We start from the raw sequence: 18,903 nt of genomic DNA, 5'->3' as shown, positions 1-18,903 counted from the left end.
TATCTCACTACTTAATTGTCATTTTAATTTTTCTTTTATTTAAAATATTTTTTAGAAAATTCAGATTAAATTATGTATTTCTAATTCATTAAATGTCGTATGGAATTTTCATCAGTAAATATTCTTCTGTACCATTTTAAAAATAAACTAATGTAATAGCCCTCTTGTTGGACACTTAAGTTAGTTTTCATTATTCACTACTATTTACAAAGCTGCTGTGAACATATTTGGAGCTAAAGATAGTGCTTACCCATGATTATTTCCTAAGACAGATTTCCAGAAGTGGAACCACATGGGAAAAGAAATGTGAGAATCTAAGTACTTTGGTACATATTGCCAAATTATTCTCTAAAAAGGTGGTACCAATTTATATTTGGAACAATAGAGTTTGTGATTGATCTCGTACTCATTTCCTTGTCAACATTTAATGTTACATTTTTTAATGTTTGCAAAGTTTTAGGTATAAATGTAATCAATTGCAGACATTTTACAATGAAGTTGATTTTTTAGGTTTTTATTAGCCTTTGTCTTTCTATAATTGTGAATCGCCTATTTATGAACTTTGGCCGTTTTTTTACTTTTCTTTTTTTATTTCTAAGAGCTATTTACATTTTAAAAATATTAACCCTTCTCAGTAACATCCATTATACACATACCACTTTCTTTGTTTCCTTTTAACCCAAAAGTATTTTTTTTGCTATATAGAATTTTATATTTTCATGGATCTATAATTTTCTATGTAAATTGTCTGCCTTTAGTGCCACAATATTTAAGAAGGCTTTCTTCATCACAAGATCATACATATATTCACCTTTATTCTCTAGTTTTGTTCCTACAGATTAATATTTTTGTGGTTAATTCTTTAATTCATTTAGTGTTTATTTTCGTGTAAGAAAGTAAAACCAAGGATCTTATTTTAGATCCACCAGTAAATTGGTGTGATTTTCTACATATAAGTTCTATACATTCCTTGTTAAATTTATTCCTAGGTATCTTAAATTTTTATTACTAATTAGTATTAATTATTAGTAATTTTTATTACTAATTAATGACATTGGTTTTCCACCATGCTATTAAATGGATTATGGTTGGTATATAGGAGATTATTGGGATATGGGTATTAGTCAACAGTTATTCACTGGGAACCCAAACTGCAATAAGTAGTTAGTTTATATTTCTGTTATAGTCCTATCTCTTTGTGTTTTGTTTGTATATGTATCTGAGTCCCCTCTTGAGCTATGACCAGCTTGAGGGCAAGGACCATATTTGTATTCCCAGCATCTAAAACAGCAACAGCAATCTAGGCCTCAGTAGGAGATACAGACACAGACACATGTTAACTGAACAAATTTACAAAATTCTTTAATTTAGAATTTTAAAGATTTTATTTTAAATGTTTTCCAGCTTTCAGATGAAATGAAGACAAAGAAGAATATAGAGGTATTCAAAATTTCTGTTCTACGAGATTATGTATCAGAAGTATTATGTGGCAATAAAAGAATGTTTACAATAATATAGTTGTAGCTAGAAACATAGATAGGGCCCCCAGGAGAGAGAATTGGGAACAGGTATAGAGGCTTCCTGTTTCTGCCTAGTCTATTTTTTTTTTTTTCCGCTGAGGAAGATTAGCCCTGAGCTAACATCTGTTGCCAATCTTCCTCTTTTTTTGCTTGAAGAAGATTAGCCCTGAGCTAACATCTGTGCCAGTCTTCCTCCACTTTGTATGTGGGTCTCTGCCTCAGCATGGCTGACGAATGGTATAAGTCCGTGCCCAGGATCTGAACCTGTGAACCCGGCCCACCTGAAGCAGAGCACACCGAACTTAACCCCTACGCCACAGGGCTGGCCCTGCTTAGTCCACTTCTTTATGTGTAGTCTAGCTAAAATTCTTGATCATTTGAGTTATGTCAAAATTACTTCTGAAATATGATTTTGTTTTGCTTTTGTATTTGGCATATGAATATGCCGGGGCTCTTAATTTTAGGGAAGCAGAAAATATGAAGATTTTTCTTAGATTGGATAAATATTTTTCATTTAATTTAGTAAAAAGAAGTAAAATAATTATGTTAATGCATGATAGTTAAATATTTAGCTGTCTTCTGTAGTGATATGAGGCTACTATACCAAAAAGAGTGACGTCATTACTGTTATGTGATATTTCCCTCTTTCTAGGGTTGCAACTTCTCAGGATTCAAAACAAATGAGCTTACTCAACTACCCAGACATTTGGATGCTGAACGAATTTATCTTTTCATTTTAAAAGCCCATAACTTTCATGTATGTAAACATTATTTTATTTTTATTGTATGATAAATTTTGAGAATATGATTTAATGAATCAGACCTTTATTTAAAGCTGTGACAAATTAGGTGTTAAGCAAGATTGAATCCTTTAGGCATTAAGTCTGGCAGGAAAGACCAGTGATGTTTAACACCCTGATCACCGGAAGACAATGTGTTAGACTTTGTGCTACTGCTTTAGGAGTCTGAGGTTGCTAGTGTGCACTGGCTTGGCATGTGACTATAGCAAGTGTTTTTCCCTGCTCTATCAGTTCAGGATATTTTAGCCGGCTCATTTTGACCCCAAAATAACTTATGAGAGCCCTTCCCCATAACCGCACCTTTTGAGCCTCCAAACATCTGGGGAATTTTTGAGTAGTATCCCTACAGGGTAGCCAATTGATGAAAAACTACAGGCATGGGAAGGGAAGTAGATCATTGGCCATTGATTGCCGGGGCAGGATGAGGGTTGGGTGGTTACCAGTATTGATTTCCCATACACTTATATATTAGGTGGTCACCTAAAAAAGTTTCTATTTCCTGGTGGCTAAAACAATGCTCCTTGTACACCCAAGAAGATTCCTTTTGGACAATTCTCTGAGATGGACTTGGCCCCCAGTAGGCCCTCATCCCCATCCCTCACCCCTCAGCCTTCCTGTGGCTCTTTATTTCTCAACACAAAATCCCAGTTGTTTTCTCTCCTACTATAGTCCTCTACACTCCATCAGAAGGAGCATAATCAATGATTAAACCTGGATGAATGAATTCCAGCTATTATTTTCTGCCCTTTTTTCACTCTCTTCAAGAGGCAGTGTTCCAAGAAGTAGAGTCTGATTGATCTGATTTGGATCTCCTGTTTGCCCCTCAGTTAGGGAACCACAGAGCACTTCAGCTGACAACTCCACCTAGAATGTTTCAGTAATGACACTCTCTCTTATTTTCCATGCTAATAGAGATGTTTTTCAATTCTCTGTTATATTTTACGGGATTTTTGTGAGAGGGAAGCCTCAGTCTGCCCTCTTGATACAATCACCAGATCCCCTTTCATAGAGAAAACCTATAGATGCTAATTGTAGTTACGCCTGGGTCATGAGCATATTTATTCTTTTCTCTGACTATATTTTCCAAGGTTGCCTCAGGGAAAATATTTTATTCTTGTAAAAAAATTAAGGCAACTTATTGTTAAAATAATTTTATAAGTACTATTCTAGATAATGTATAATATGCTTTCTAACTCGAACATTGTGTGTTCTAAGATGGGATTGTATTTTAACCATGGATGCATGTATACCTAACACAAGGCAATCACATAAACAAGATATTGAACTACAGCCTTGAGGAATTTTAGTATGGTTACCTTGGAGGATGCTGACATTATTGAAAGAAATAGGAAAATGAGGAGTGGAAGTAGATACGGTGGGGGTGGGGCAGAATATGACTAGCAGCTGAGTTTAGGATATTTTGAGTTTGTGTACCAATGGTATATCGGGGCATAGATACCCAATGTTTTATTTGTTAGTACCCCTACCTGATTTCAAAAAAGAATTTAAATTTGTTTTCTAGAGCATGTGCAATGCAATGGCATTAAAATAAATACATGATGACATTAAAATGAAGAGAAAATAAGTGTAGGAAAATAAAAATATCAGAGGGAAGTTTATTTCACAGAAATGCTAATAATAACATATAAAGAGACTGAACTTACAGATTTGAAACTTGGAAAGAGAAGGCTAAAGGGCTACTATTCATGCTTGAAGGTGTGGGAATCCATGAAATTGACTGAATTCGCCTAACTCCGTGCAAACACGTTCCTGCACATAGAGTTGTAGATTAAGTTTCTTGATGAGAGAAAGTGTATATTATCTCCTGTACCACTCAGAGCAGAACCTTGGCTATGGATGTGCTTACTAAAAATTTTATTTAATTGAATTGAGTTTAAAAGGGCCTCTATTATGGGTATAAGAGGAGAAAGCTGAGCCACAAACATACTGATATACACAAATAGAAATTCAAGAGAACATTAGAGGTGATTTTGTCCAACCTAGAGTCAATAGTAAGAGAAAAAGTTCCAAGTCACATAATCTATGGGCTTTAAGGTATGTTTACATTTACTTGAATCAAAGAAGTATCACAAAGGGTGGGGTGGGGGGTGGGGAAGAGAACCATTTAAGTTTTTAAGCTGGATTTGGGTTTTTTGGCCAATTTTCATTTTTTGGTTGTCTTGACTAAATATTGATGTTGTATTCACTAAATATTTTTAAAAATATATTTAAATATATTTTTCCTGAAAAACAAGGTTAGTGATACTAAACTTAACCAAAACTTAGAATAAAAGCAATCATGCTGTTAGTTTACACTAAGGAGCGTCTTTGCTTGAAATTTGCAAATAATTTAAACAAAAGTATTCAGCTTTTACTCCTGTATTTCAATTTTCTAATTTTTTCTTTATATACTTTACATATGTTCTTTGTAATTAAGAAGTACTAAATCTAAGTTGAAGCTGTTACCAGTGTCCTCCATACTATACTTAGTGGCCTATGAAAGAGAAGTGCCCCCACAGAATACATGATAAATGATCTTTTGGTATAAAAGTTTGCACGACGTTCTTTTTGTAGACTTGTACTTTAGGAACAGGAATTCATACCTATGAATTTCGTTAAAAGAAATCTTGAACCCCACTGAATCTGGCATTTAGAAACTTTCAGTGACTAAGATAAAATGATCTATTGAATGTACCTATTTAAACCAGGACTTATAGTCTCCAGTAGTCATGATGTTTAGATAGGGTTTAAACTTAGGATGAAGCTCAATGGGAAAACTTTCAGTTATGGTTGGAACAAAATTACAACTATGTATTTTATGAAATCTAAATACCGATCTAGTATTTATGATGAAAATTTAGTGTTCAAATTAAGATGTGTGGTAAGTGTAAAATATATACCATATTTCAAAGACCCAGTACCAAAAAAGAATGTAAAATATTTCATTAATAATTTTTGTGACAATTATATGTTGAAATGATAATATTTTAAATATATTTGCTTAAATAAAATGTCATCAAAATTAATTTTACATTTTACTTTTTTAAAGTGACTACTAGAAAATTTAATATTACATACATGGCTCACATTAAATTTCTATTGAACATTGCTAGTCTATAACCATTGAATACATACTCTTTATAAAGCCAATTTACATTAACATGTTTTATAATATATTTTAATTTGATCTCCATGTGTCTTTTTTTTCCGTAGGAAAAAGTTTTTAAAATGTGGAAGACTCATTTTCTCTCAGAAGCATCTATTGCTCTTTTGCATGATTCCTTTTGGTGGTGGTTTCTCCATAAATTTAAGGTATAATAATATTTTTTAAACTTCTTATTTTAAGTTGATTTGCAGCATAATTAATTTTTCAGTAGAGGTAGCAGTGGAACAAAAAATGTTTTTCTGGATCCCTTCATAGAGCTTGATTTTTTAGTATTTCATACTTGTTAGGAATCCTGTTTGAAATCTAGAGTTCTTTCAAAGGAGTTAAGACTTTAATATGGATTTGAAAGATCCTGGGTCTTCATTAATCAGAAAAAGATTAGGGAAATCAAACATTGCAGTGAATAATAAAGCTGTAGCTTTACTTAATACTATAATGTGCTGAAAACCCACTGCAAATCAGTGACATTGAAGGAGGTTTCATTTGGAAGATAGTCTACAGATCAGATGGAGAGAGGGTCTTCATTTGATTCAGAAAGGTATAAATTGTGATTAGGGTTAGAAAGAGAAAGACATGGGCATCTGGGAAACAACAAGAGAATGAAAATAAGCAGCACAGGAGTCTTATGTTAGAGAATACGTGCGCTTGGAAAAAGTGGGGAATACCAATGACTGCTGTGAGGCCTCTGGATCTGGAAGAATGGAAAATACGGCAGCCCAGGGGATCACAGTCAGCATTAAGAAGGTGTGCCGCCCCATCAAGGAAGCCTGAAAATGACGCAACTCTCCAATTTTTCCCAGCTCAAAGTACCCGTAGAAAACTGCTTATGGATTCTCATAGAAATTTCATATCTTGAAGGAATGGGTGTTAACAAATTTTACATACAAACCATTCAGCTAGTGCTTTTTGTTAGAGTAATTAATGTAATTCTAGGTAAGAGCATCTGTCCTGTAGTTCTGGTATTGTTAGGAGCTGAATGAGGCATAGGAAGTGGTGCATCAATTCTACAAAGTAATTAACTAAGGAAATTTGTGAAATCAAGAGAGTTTCATTACCTTAAATTTCTTTCTCTAGATCTGGATCCCGAATTTATGTTTTTCCGTAATAACAGAGAGAAGCATTACTTTCCCACTTAGATCTGTTAGGATTATATATAACAAGTTTTTGTTTGTTTGTTTGTTTTATTTATTTATTTATTTTCCCCCAAAGCCCCAGTATATAGTTGTATGTCATAGCTGCACTTCCTTCTAGTTGCTGTATGTGGAACATGGCCTCAGCATGGCCAGAGAAGCGGTGTGTTGGTGCGCGCCCGGGATCCGAACCTGGGCCGCCAGCAGCGGAGCGCGCGCACTTAACCGCTAAGCCACGGGGCCGGCCCCTGTAACAAGTTTTTGAAGGAAACATAATCTAGCAATATTCCTAGTAACTGTTTTTGTCAGGCCGTAATAGCATTTTATTATTTTGAACAAGCACAAATTTGACACAGAAATATTAATGACCCAGTACATTGCTGTACTACACTTTCAGATGAATACAAAACATATAAATTATATCTATTTTAGGGTCTACTTTATGAAGAACAAATAGTACTGATTTTATAACTGGAATATAATAAAACCCTGAGCCACTTATATAATTTAATTACCAATAGTATAATATGAAAAAATATATAATCATACTCTAGAGTATAGCAATGCTTCAGCATCTGGCTCTAAAACTTATTTCAGTAATTGTTATATGATTAATATAAAAGCAAATTTCCTTTACTTATTCCCTATGATTTAGTGGTAGCTTGATCTAGTAGAAAAAATACTGGACTGGAATCCAGAAAACTAAAATTTTAAATCTGGTTTTCCCAGTAGTTAGTGTGAGACTTTGGATTAGTCAAAAAATATCTCTATGCCTCACTTCTCTCATCTCTGAAAAACAAAACAAACAAGAAAAAACAGGTAGAAAATAATATATAACGTGTTTTTTATAACGTGTTTTTTTCCCCTAGGATTGTTGTGTATACTAAAAGTGACATGAATAAGAAGACACCTAGTAAACTGAAATACTATATAAATGTAATAGGGGATTCAATATAATGGAGTTAAGAGAGCTGGCTTTCAAAAACAAGTTTATCTACTTAGTAAATGATGTGACCTTGAATTGTTGTTTACCTCTCCAAGTCTTTCATGAAATAAAAAAATGACCTACCTTATATGTTTTTTGAGGGAGTTAAATGAGAAAATGCATGTAAAGTTGTTTGTTTACATGGAGCTAGATATATAGTAAGTGTTCAGTGGATGCATCTATTATTATTATTATTATTATTTTGATAGAGAGAACACAGTGTTCCAAAAATTGCTGACCAACGTATAGGCTAATGATAAAAGCCATCTTGACAGTGTTTGACTAGAAGAATTTCAGTAATGACATTGCAGTACCCTTAACGTTTTTAAAAATTGCCCTTGGGACTCTAGCTCCCAAAAACATTCTGAAAGCTGGAAAATGCATCACTTCCACCCATACAACAATGAAGAAAAGCCATTTAACCTACAAAATCACAACTTTTTTGAACCCATCATACAGAGCAGATTTCAAAGCAAAGAATGTTACCAGGGAAAAGGAGAGTAATTGTATAGTGATAAAGTGGTCAATTCATCAATATGACATAACAATACTAAATATTTATGCACCTAATAAAAATGCTTTGAAATACATTTAATGAAAACTTTTAAAACTTCAAGGAGAAATAGACAAATCCATAAGCATAGTTAAATATTTCAACACCTCATTCTCAATAACTGGTAGAATATACAGAAAATCAGTAATGATATAAAATGATATAGAAGACTTGAGGAATACTGTCAATCGGCTTGATTGATCTAATTGACATTTATTAAACACTCCTCCCAGCAACAGCAGAATACACATTTTTATCACATACATATTAAACAATTACCAAGTAATTCTGGTCTAGGAAAATATCCTAATAAATTTTAAAAAATTCAAGTCATACCAAGTATGTTTTCAGACTAAAATGGAATTATATTATAAAAGAACAAAAGAAAACTTTTCAGAAAATCCTTACATATTTGGAAACTAAATAACACACTTTTTAGTAACTGTGGGTCAAACCAGAAGTCAATAGGGAAATTGGAAAGTATTTTGAACTTAATGAAAATGAAATACAGGTTAAATTGTGGGATGTAACTCAGGCAGTATTTAGAAATTTAGAGCATTAAAATGCCTATACTAGAAGTAATGAAATTTCTCAAAAACCATGACCCCGGCTTCTGCCGTAAGAAACTAGAAAAAGAGGGGAAAATGAAACCCAAAGTAAGCAGGAGAAAGGAAATAATTAAGATCAGAGAGTAAACCAATAAAAAGAAAAACTGAAAAACAAAGAAAGGATTAGAGAAAATCAAGGAAGCCAAAGGCTGGTTCTTTGAGAATCCTAAAAACATTATAATGCAAGAAGAATTCAAAGCCTGCATTTCACTGAGAGTAGCCATAGCAAAAACAAAACCCAAATACAGCTTAACAGAACTTAATTGATTCAACCCCTTAAAGGATAACAAAAGAAGCATAAATACTCAAGCATATTCTGAAGCATAAATACTATATACTTCAATTTTTATGACCTATTGGAGATGTCCAGCTCTCAAACAGAAATTACAAGAAGCATAAAGAAGGAATGGAATTGCTGCATTTTTGGGTATGAAAATGTTCAGCTTAACAAGACAATGCCACATTATTTCCAAACTGGGTATATAAATTTATACGCCCATCGTTAATCTATAAGAGTTCCTAAACAACCAATGGGTCAAAGAAGAAATCACAAGGGAAATTGTAAAATGCCTTGAGACAAATGAATACAAAAACACAACATACCAAAACTTATGGGATGTAGCAAAATCAGTGCTAAGAGAGAAATTTATAGCTGTAAACACATTAAAAACAATGTCTCAAATCAACAACCTAACTTTACATATTAAGGAACTAGAAAAAGAACAAATTGAACCTCGAGCTAGCAGAAGGTAGGAAATAATAAAGATTAGAGTGGAGATAAATAAAATGGAGAATAGAAAAAGAATAGAAAAAGTCAACAAAACCAAAAGTTCGTTCTTTGAGAAGATCAACAAAATTGACAAGCCTCTAGCTGGATTGACTAAGAAAGAGAGAGGACTTAAATTACTGAAGTCAGAAATAACAGTGGGGATATTACTATACAGAAAGAAATAAAAAGGATTATAAGAGTACTATGAACAAATGTATGACAAAAAATTGGATAACCTGTATTTTTAAATGGACAAATTCCTAGAAACATAATCTTCCAAGACTGAATCATGGAAAAAGAGACAATTTGAATAGTCCTATAACTAGTAAGGAAGTTGAATCAGTAATCAGAAACCTCCCAACAAAGGAAAGCCCTGAACCAGATGGCTTCACTGATGAATTCTACCAACATTTAAAGAAGAATTAACATGAGTCCTTCTCAAACTCTTTCAAAAACTTGCACAGGAGGGAACACTTCCTAACTCAATCTAAGTGGCCAACATTACCCTAATACCAAAGCCATAGATACTATAAGAAACAAAAATCTACAGACTAATATCTTCTTTGATGAATATTGATGAAAAATCCTCAACAAAATACTAGCAAACCAAATTCAGCAGCATATTAAAAGGATTATACATTCTGACCAATGGGATTTGTTCCTGGAATGCAAATATAACTTAACATATGTTAAATAGCTTGTTCTAATGGATACATCAGTAACTTGAATACCCAACAGCTGCAGGATACATTTTCTTTTCGAGCATACCAAAACATTTACAAAAAATGACCATATCATTTTGCTACTCAGTCTCCTGTGGAGTTATAAATGGTATGGACACTAGGTTGAATGGTATTAATCAAAGACATTCTGGAGCTTTCTGTTTGGGTAAATTTATTTTCTTCATACATGTTAAGTGTAGATTGTATAGTTGAAACATACTAACTTTTTGACTAGTAAATTATATAGAGAGAATCTCATTTAATTCTCACACAACCTTATATCTTAGAAGCACTGCCTATTACATAAGTGATAAAGAATTGCTAACTATTAATATTAATGATATTAATATTATCATTATTATTTTTACTGTTATCTCCTTCCTTAAACTTATTACACAAGTATGAGAGCTGTATTGGGAGTTAGGAGATCTAGATTCTAGTCTAGCTCTCAATTACTTAACTTTATAACCTTAAATAATTCTCTTAATCTTTCTGAGCATTAGTATAATCACTAAGACAGAGGGCTTTAATCTAGGTGATATCTAACTTCCATTTTAGGTCTAAGATCCTATGCATTTATAAATCCTGGCTCATTTGGGTTGCTAATTTCATAGAAAACTACCACCAAATTTGATAATTTTTGGTGTTTATTACCAAAATTTATTAATGCCAACTTGTACTTCTGCATTGACTTTATAAATTAATTTGGACTCTTTAATTCATATTTATTGCTTAATTCATAGATTTGGACTAATTCATCTCGTCATTGCTTAGTAGAGCAAGAATTCAGAGTGCTACACTAGGACTTTACCATAGTATTGACATTATCATCTGTAGATTTCTTTCATTTTACAACATACTTTGTTTTCAGTTTAGCTATCATGTCACAGCTTTACTAGTTCTGTCTAAGGCTGTCTCATCCCAGTAATTGATTTAATTTCATACTGAGTTACTAATAATGAAAGAATTGGAATGGTTATAGAACAATAGAAGGTAACTAAATCATTGATTGCCTTCTGCATGCCAAGAACTATGCAAGAACTTTCATTAATTCATCAAACGTTTGTGTGCTTTCTGTGTGTGAGGCACTGTGTTGAGAGCTTGAAATAGAAAGTCAAACAAAACATGATCCTTGTCATTATTTAATTTTACTATACTAGTTTAAGGTATGTATACATTACCTACATTTGGCAAATGAGGAAACTAGGACTTAATTAACTTGCCCATGGTAATGCAGCTAATGAATAATGGAGCCAGCATTCAAATTGAGGTCTGCATGATGCCAGAACCCATGCTCCTTCCATTATAGTGACTGCTTTGCCCTTTAAGATAAAATTACTGAATTATGCAAACAAAATCCAATTTTAAATTATAATATTAGTGATTTTAATTCTATACACATTTTATTTTTTTAAGCCTGACAGAGAAAATCAAGATTCCTTGTTTGATAGAATTTCAGAAAGTTATGTGACACTTTTCATGAGCATACCTGTAAGTCAAAAGGATGCGTTCTTTCAGGTAAATATAGAAATTAACTGATTATGCTAATTATTTTTAGAGCAATTGAATTAGAAAATAGTTACTTTATTTAAACACATATGAGAACAGCTTTTGTTACTTTGAAAGCAAAATTGCCTGAAGTAGAGTAAATAATGGTAATATTTAAAAAGTTATACCTCCCACACCAGAATATTCTATTCCCTTGACTAAAAGTCTTACAGAATCCCCTTAGTGTGGTATAGATATTTTGTTTGCATATTAATAATTTGAAAACTATTGACTTATCCTATATATATTCTTATTTTTTCTGTATATATACAAAATTATTTATCATTTTTCTTTTACTTTATATCATTTGAACTGTTTAAGAGGACTTAACAAGTTTGTTATGCCTAAGGACTAAGCACCCTGTTACAATAAAGAGCAATCGACAAATTTATGAATCAAATGCTTGTTTTACTCTTCTGTTATACTAACCAATGAATAGAGTTGATTGAAATTATTTATGTTCTTAAATAATGTGAAATGAATATGCATAGGAATTTCATTGGGTATTTTTAAGTTTAAACATCTAGCATTTCAAAGCAGAAGTCACGTTCAAATTCTTTGTTGTGTTGACATCTGTAAATCAGAATATATAAGTATTTTGGAGTCAGTAGTTATTTTCATTGGTGAAACAAACCTAAAATAAAACAATTAAATGTCCTTTACAATAAAAACATAAACCTAAATTGCCAAATATTTATATTCAATCTTGACCTATCTTACTCACAAACATATCCATACAATGTTGTAGAAGGAAACCAGTAGTGGACTGGGAATAAGGAGACTTGGCTTCATGTCCAGAATCTGCTACTAATTACCTGGGTGATCTTGGCCAGACAGTGTCTCAGTTCCACAGATGGGTTGTCTCAGATGAGAGGTCAGATCCATGATTCATAAATTGTTGTTTCGTAGAATAATGGTGTTCTGAAAGATAGACTAGGATTTTCTCTGCTAACATTTTTTTCTTCTTTGCAGGAAAAAGTTAGTTAATGGTTAGGATTTTTGGTGATTAAATTGTCTAGAGATGACAAAAACTGCTGTTTTTCCTATCCAAAATCTTTCACGTAGTCTATCCTTTTGTGGTGAGTGTGCTTAGCCTTCCTTGATGGTTTGATGAAATCAAGCATGCTTTAACACATGCTTCAAGGGCTCCTGAGAAAAGGATAAGAATCCTAGTTAATGTGGACAAAGAAGGAGGTAGTGGCACCATTGCATAACCCCCCTTCTCAAATTTCTAGTTCTACATTTATGGTCCAAACGTTCTCCCCTGGAATGGTTGTGCTTTTTGATAGATATTATATTTATAACCTTTCACAAATCATGACTTGATTTTTTCTGGGTCTCTATTTTCAGTGGCTTTTTCCCAGGAGAAATTAGAAGTTGTTTAGTCAAGATTCAAAGTCTCATTTGAGAACAAACAAGATGTACACCATAGTGATTTGACCCCTTGACCTGTGTTCAGTCTTCTTTTTTTTTTTTTTTTTTTTTTTTTTTTTTAAAGATTTTATTTATTTATTTTTCCCCCAAAGCCCCAGTACATAGTTGTCTGTCATAGCTGCACATCCTTCTAGTTGCTGTATGTGGGACGCGGCCTCAGCATGGCTGGAGGAGTGGTGCCTCGGTGCGCACCCGGGATCCGAACCCGGGCCGCCGGCAGCGGAGCGCACGCACTTAACCGCTAAGCCACGGGGCCGGCCCTCAGTCTTCTTTTAATGTTCCCGCTCCCTGTTTCTAAGCTTGAGAATCAGGCCACCTCCCTACAGGTCTATCCCCTCCAGATCTGTTTAAGTAGAAGTAGAACCTCATCTTTCATTGACCAATGTCCATTATTTTTAGCTCATTCAACTAAGTGGGGATTTTGTTACTATTGGCTCATTTGATTTATCTTACCTAAGGAAGAGAAATTTATTAATATTAAAGAATCAAAAAATTATCTTCAGGTCCTGCTGTTCAATACAAATTAACAGAATCTAAACATATTTAATATGGCTTTTTCTTCCCTTTCCTCCAATGTCATATAATGATATTCCTTCAGAAATCTTCCCACCACACTTGATCTCTTTTTCCTTTAATCTCCTGAGGGTGAGATATTCACAGAAAACTTTTAGAAGTTCTACTTATTCACCTTGTTCAACATTTTGATTTTGATCATTAGTATGATTTTATATACTACAAATATAGTATGTGATTGTTTCTGGTAGTAAAAATCTTTATGGTTCATTCAGTAAAATTAAATATATCAATATATTAAAGCATTTTCTGCACACCTTAGCCCTCCCCACAAAAAATCATGGAGTTCTTCAAAGAATACCATCACGTACCAGCAAATTTGAGCACTACTGGATTAGGTGACTGTATTAGTTTCCTATTGCTGCTATAACAATTTATCACAAATTTAGTGGCTTAAAATAACTGAAATTCATTGTCTTACAGTTATAGAAGCCAGAAGTCCAAAAAGAGTCTTATGGGGCTAAAACCAAGGTATCAACAGGGCTAGTTTCTTTAAGAGGCCCCCGGGGAAGAATCCGTTCCTTGCCTCTTCCAGCTTCGGGTGGCTGCCAGCATTCCTTGGCTTCTGGTCTCATCACTCCAGTTTCTGTTTCTGCCATCTCATTGCCTTCTCCTGTTCTATAGTAAAATTTTGCGCAGCCTCCCTCCTACAAGGACACTTGTGATTACAATAGATTGCAATTAAGGCCTACTGGATAATCCAAGATAATCTCCCCATCTCAAGATCCTTAACTTAATGATAACTGCAAAGCCCTTTTGCTGTATAAATTAATGTTTACAGGTCCCAGGAATTAGGACATGGACCTCTAAGGACTCTTTCAATTAAAATATTTTATTATTAATTATTAAACATTATTAAGGGCTAAATGTGTGACTGTAAATATTTATCTGAATGCAGAATACCAAAATAGTAAATAAAAAAGTTTTAAATCTTTAATATAAAAATATGGTATCTTTCTATGTTTAGTCACTCTTTGAGAGGAATTTAGTAGTTTCAGGATTTTAAGTCTAAGAATGCTGGTAGTACCATCTATTTGTTGATTTCTGGTCATAGTCTTAATACGTAAACAATACAGTAGTAGTTAAAATATATTAACTCACCTAGACAGGCTTCAATTATTTAAAAATATGCTTTTTATTCTCACCACAAAAAATTATAATTATGTGGCATAGAGGTATTAGCTAACACTATAGTGGTAATCATTGTAATATATAAATGTATCAAATCAACACGGTGTACACCTGAAACTTGCACAATGTTATATGTCAATTATATTTCAATTAAAAAAATATGTATATACTTTTTATTATAATGACCTGTGTGTGTCACTTTCTAAAACAGGATAACAATAGCAAGGTTAAATGAAATAAATCTGTAATCGTCAAATCTTACCTTAATTGTTAACTTCATCCTTTATCCAAATTAAACTTTCCAAAATGTTAACAAATAGCCAAGTTGATTGACTTTATTTTCAAATTTTCTTTGTTTGTGACTCTCAATTAGAGGTACAAAGAAGTAATAAATGGCCAAAAGAAAATTATAGGAAAAAAGGGATGCGTATATTTCACAAACTTAATAATAATTTCTTTGGTAGTTGTGATGTTATGTAAAATATGGAATTATTCTAATATGACTCCATTTTTGGTAGATTTATCCTGATTGCTTGGCACAAGCTATCTATGCAACATTCCAGGAAGCATTTCCAGAATCCAGTAATCTCTTTAATGATGAATTTAAAGAAGATCTAGGGAATAACATTTTTCTTTGGTTGTCAGGTATGAATATGTCACTCATGTATTGATCATTATTTTGGTATCTAAAACCAAATTGGATTTGGTATTTTGGATTACAGTATTTTGTTTACTTCAGTCAAAAAAATTGGTAGTTCTTTGCCTTACAACACCATATTGATGCCTATGTTTTAAAATAATAATGATCATTTATTCTGAAAATTTTATTATACCAAAATTTATTGCTTATTAACTTTAGAAGCCAAATAACTTTTATGGGCAGTGGAATTATTGTAGAAAATTGAATTACCACAGAAATGAAGTCATACCATATATATTTTATATTTGAAAGATAAATATTTTAATCTGCTTTCGGAACACTACTGACATTTTTCTAGCAAATAATATTGGGTAAATTCTGGAGCTAATTGAATTTCTCATAGAACGTACAATCAATCATTAATCAAGGAAAACTTATTTTTCAAATCATGGTATATGTGCCAGTGGGAGTGGTAGGACTGAAAGGTTGAAGAGAAGGAAAATTCTATCCTAGAGCATTTAGCTAGAGATTTAGATACTTGGGGTGAAAACTAAAGGTATAGTTTCATATTCTTGAAATGACCTCCCCAACATTTTTTTCTAAAACTATTATACTATTATGGATTACCAAAAGATAGCTATTGACTGTTTTCAAGTAATTCTTGTAAATTTCCAACCCAAATTTTGACTGATTTTTGAAACTGTTTTGTGTCAATTCTTAGTAACCAAGTCATTTCTTTGTGTGTGTGTGTGTGTGTGTGTGAGGAAGATCGGCCCTGAGCTAACATCTGCCAATCCTCCTCTTTTTGCTGAGGAAGACTGGCCCTGGGCTAACATCCATGCCCATCTTCCTCCACTTTATATGGGACGCCGCCACAGCATGGCTGGACAAGCGGTACGTCAGTGCGCGTCCAGGATCCAAACCGGCGAACTCCGGGCCGCCGCAGCAGAGCGCACGCACTTAACTGCTTGTGCCACTGGGCCGGCCCCCCAAGTCATTTCTGTAAGAAAATATTTCATATTTTGAGGAGGGAGCCCTTGAGAGGTAAAGACTGGAAAACAACCCTGAGAAACTCCCTCATCCATACATACACCGATAAGAGTCACCTTACAAAGAAAAATCCAACTAATTCAAATACAAGAAACAAAAAGTGAATGAGCACAGTATTTATTAAAAAATACTGTAAGGAAAAATGTGATAAAGAACAGAACAATTTTCCTACAGACCTGTTCTAGACTGGATTGTGTCCCCCCAAAATTCATGCGTTGAAGTCCTAAACCTCAGTACATCTCAGAATGTGACTGTTTTTGGATATAGGACCTTTCAAGAGGTAATTAAGGTTAAATGAGGTCATATGAGTGAGCCCTAGTCTAATATGACTGGTGTCCTTATACAAGGAGAGGGAGACACCAGGAATGTGCACGCACAAAGAACTCAGCAAGAAGTCAACCACCTGCAAGCCAAGGAGAGAGGCCTCTGGAGAAACCAAACCTGCTGACACCCTGATCTTGGACATCCAGCCCCCAGGGCTGTGATAAAATAAATTTCTGTGTTTAAGTCCTCCAGTCTGTAGTATTTTGTTATGGCAGCCCTAGCAAACTAATACAGATTCTAAAGCTCAACAGACGGGGCCAGCCCCGTGGCTTAGTGGTTAAGTGTGCGCGCTCAGCTGCTGGCGGCCCGGGTTCGGATCCTGGGCGCGCACCAACGCACCGCTTCTCCAGCCATGCTGAGGCCGCGTCCCACGTACAGCAACTAGAAGGCTGTGCAACTATGACATATAACTATCTACTGGGGCTTTGGGGGAAAAAATAAATAAATACAAATTAAAAAATTAAAACTCAACAGAAAAAAGTTGCCAAAACAGATGAAAATTTTAATCCAACAATAAAAAAATGAACAAAACAGATAAAAGTTATAATCCAACCTTTTAACAAAAATTTCTAGGAAAGAATGAAACAATCATAGTTGTAAAGGGAGAATACAAATTAGAAACATAGGAAGTCTGTGGAACTTACTACAGGAAGAACCCAACTATACACACACACACACACACACACACACACACACACACATACATGAAATCACCATATAGATCAAGACATAAAACATTTGCAGCATGTAGTTGCAATTTTGATTTCCTTTTTCACGCAATAGTTTCCATATGTGTTGTATCTTTAATCAATGAAAAACCCCTTTTCTCCTATAAAAATTGTATGAGTTTACAAAAGAGAGAAAAATTCTTTTTGTCTAACATGAATGTTCACCTAATGCAGTTTAGATACATTTTTTACTCTTCTGTTTACAATGAATAATTTTTAGGTATTTTAGCTACTAATAATTTAACACTGGATCAATTTCATAGATACATAAAATTAGATTTATTTTCTAGTCTTTAATTATAGTTCTGTTATGACAGAGGGAAACAAACTGATTTGACTTCCACCCAATGTTATCTAAAAAAAAAATTAACATTCTTATAGAAAGAATCCGTTTACTCTTGCCAAGACGTGGCAAGGATCTATAGATAAGTTTTACGAGCATTGTCATCTTCTCTTTATTGAATCATCCAAGTCATGAACAGGGCATATCTTCCTGTTTATTTATAATTTTGTTGATTTATCTCAGCACATTTTCTATTTTCAGCATATAGATCTTGTACATCTTTTATTACTTTCTCCAGGTTTTTGATATTGTCTGATTGCTATCAAAAATATTTTAAATTTTATTTTCAAATTATTGCTGATTAATTGAATTGTAATTTGCTTTTTGATTTTAATTTGTATTCAGTGACTGACAAAATTCAACCATAGTTTATCTGTAGATTCTTTTGAGTTTTTTACATACAAAATCTTGTCATCTGCAAAGAAATTCTATTTCTTGCTTTCCAATCTTTATTTCATTTCATTTTCTTGTATTATACTGAATATAACTTTATAATTGATATTGACAATTCAAAAGGCACTCTCAGGGATCATTACTAGTATTAATTATCTTCATAGGGTATTAGGAGCATCCAGATAATAAAATGCTTAGTAAAAAATTGTTTTTTTTAAAGATTATTTTCTTGAGGTCATATTGGCTTGTAAATATAAATTTCAGGTGTACATTATTATATTTCAGTTTCTGTATAGACTGCATTGTGTTCATCACCAATAGTCTAGTTATTATCCATCACCAAACATATGTGACCCTTTATCCCTTTTGCCCTACCCCCACCCGCTTCCACTTTAGTAACCACTCATCTGTTCTCCTTATCTATGTGTTTGTTTATCTTCCACATGAGTGAAATCATACAGTATTTGTCTTTCTCTCTCTGACTTA

The 18,903-nt window shown here is 33.3% G+C and overlaps 1 protein-coding gene across 2 annotated transcripts in view; it reads left to right on the top strand.

The window, feature by feature from the left end:
• FAM227B (family with sequence similarity 227 member B) overlaps positions 1–18,903 on the top strand; it is a 206,498-nt gene that overhangs the window by 10,260 nt on the left and 177,335 nt on the right. For both annotated transcript variants that reach the window (XM_087427054.1, XM_014780403.2), the window contains exons 5-9: positions 1,405–1,440; positions 2,173–2,277; positions 5,534–5,632; positions 11,670–11,771; positions 15,458–15,584. In XM_087427054.1, coding sequence (XP_087283180.1) covers positions 1,405–1,440; positions 2,173–2,277; positions 5,534–5,632; positions 11,670–11,771; positions 15,458–15,584 — 469 coding nt within the window. The remainder of the gene's footprint in view (positions 1–1,404; positions 1,441–2,172; positions 2,278–5,533; positions 5,633–11,669; positions 11,772–15,457; positions 15,585–18,903) is intronic.

This window comes from Ceratotherium simum, chromosome 3 (genome assembly GCF_057802395.1).
Source record: "Ceratotherium simum simum isolate JZ-2026a chromosome 3, ASM5780239v1, whole genome shotgun sequence".
Taxonomy (NCBI): Eukaryota; Metazoa; Chordata; class Mammalia; order Perissodactyla; family Rhinocerotidae; genus Ceratotherium; species Ceratotherium simum.
This window is presented reverse-complemented; position numbering and strand designations above follow the sequence as displayed.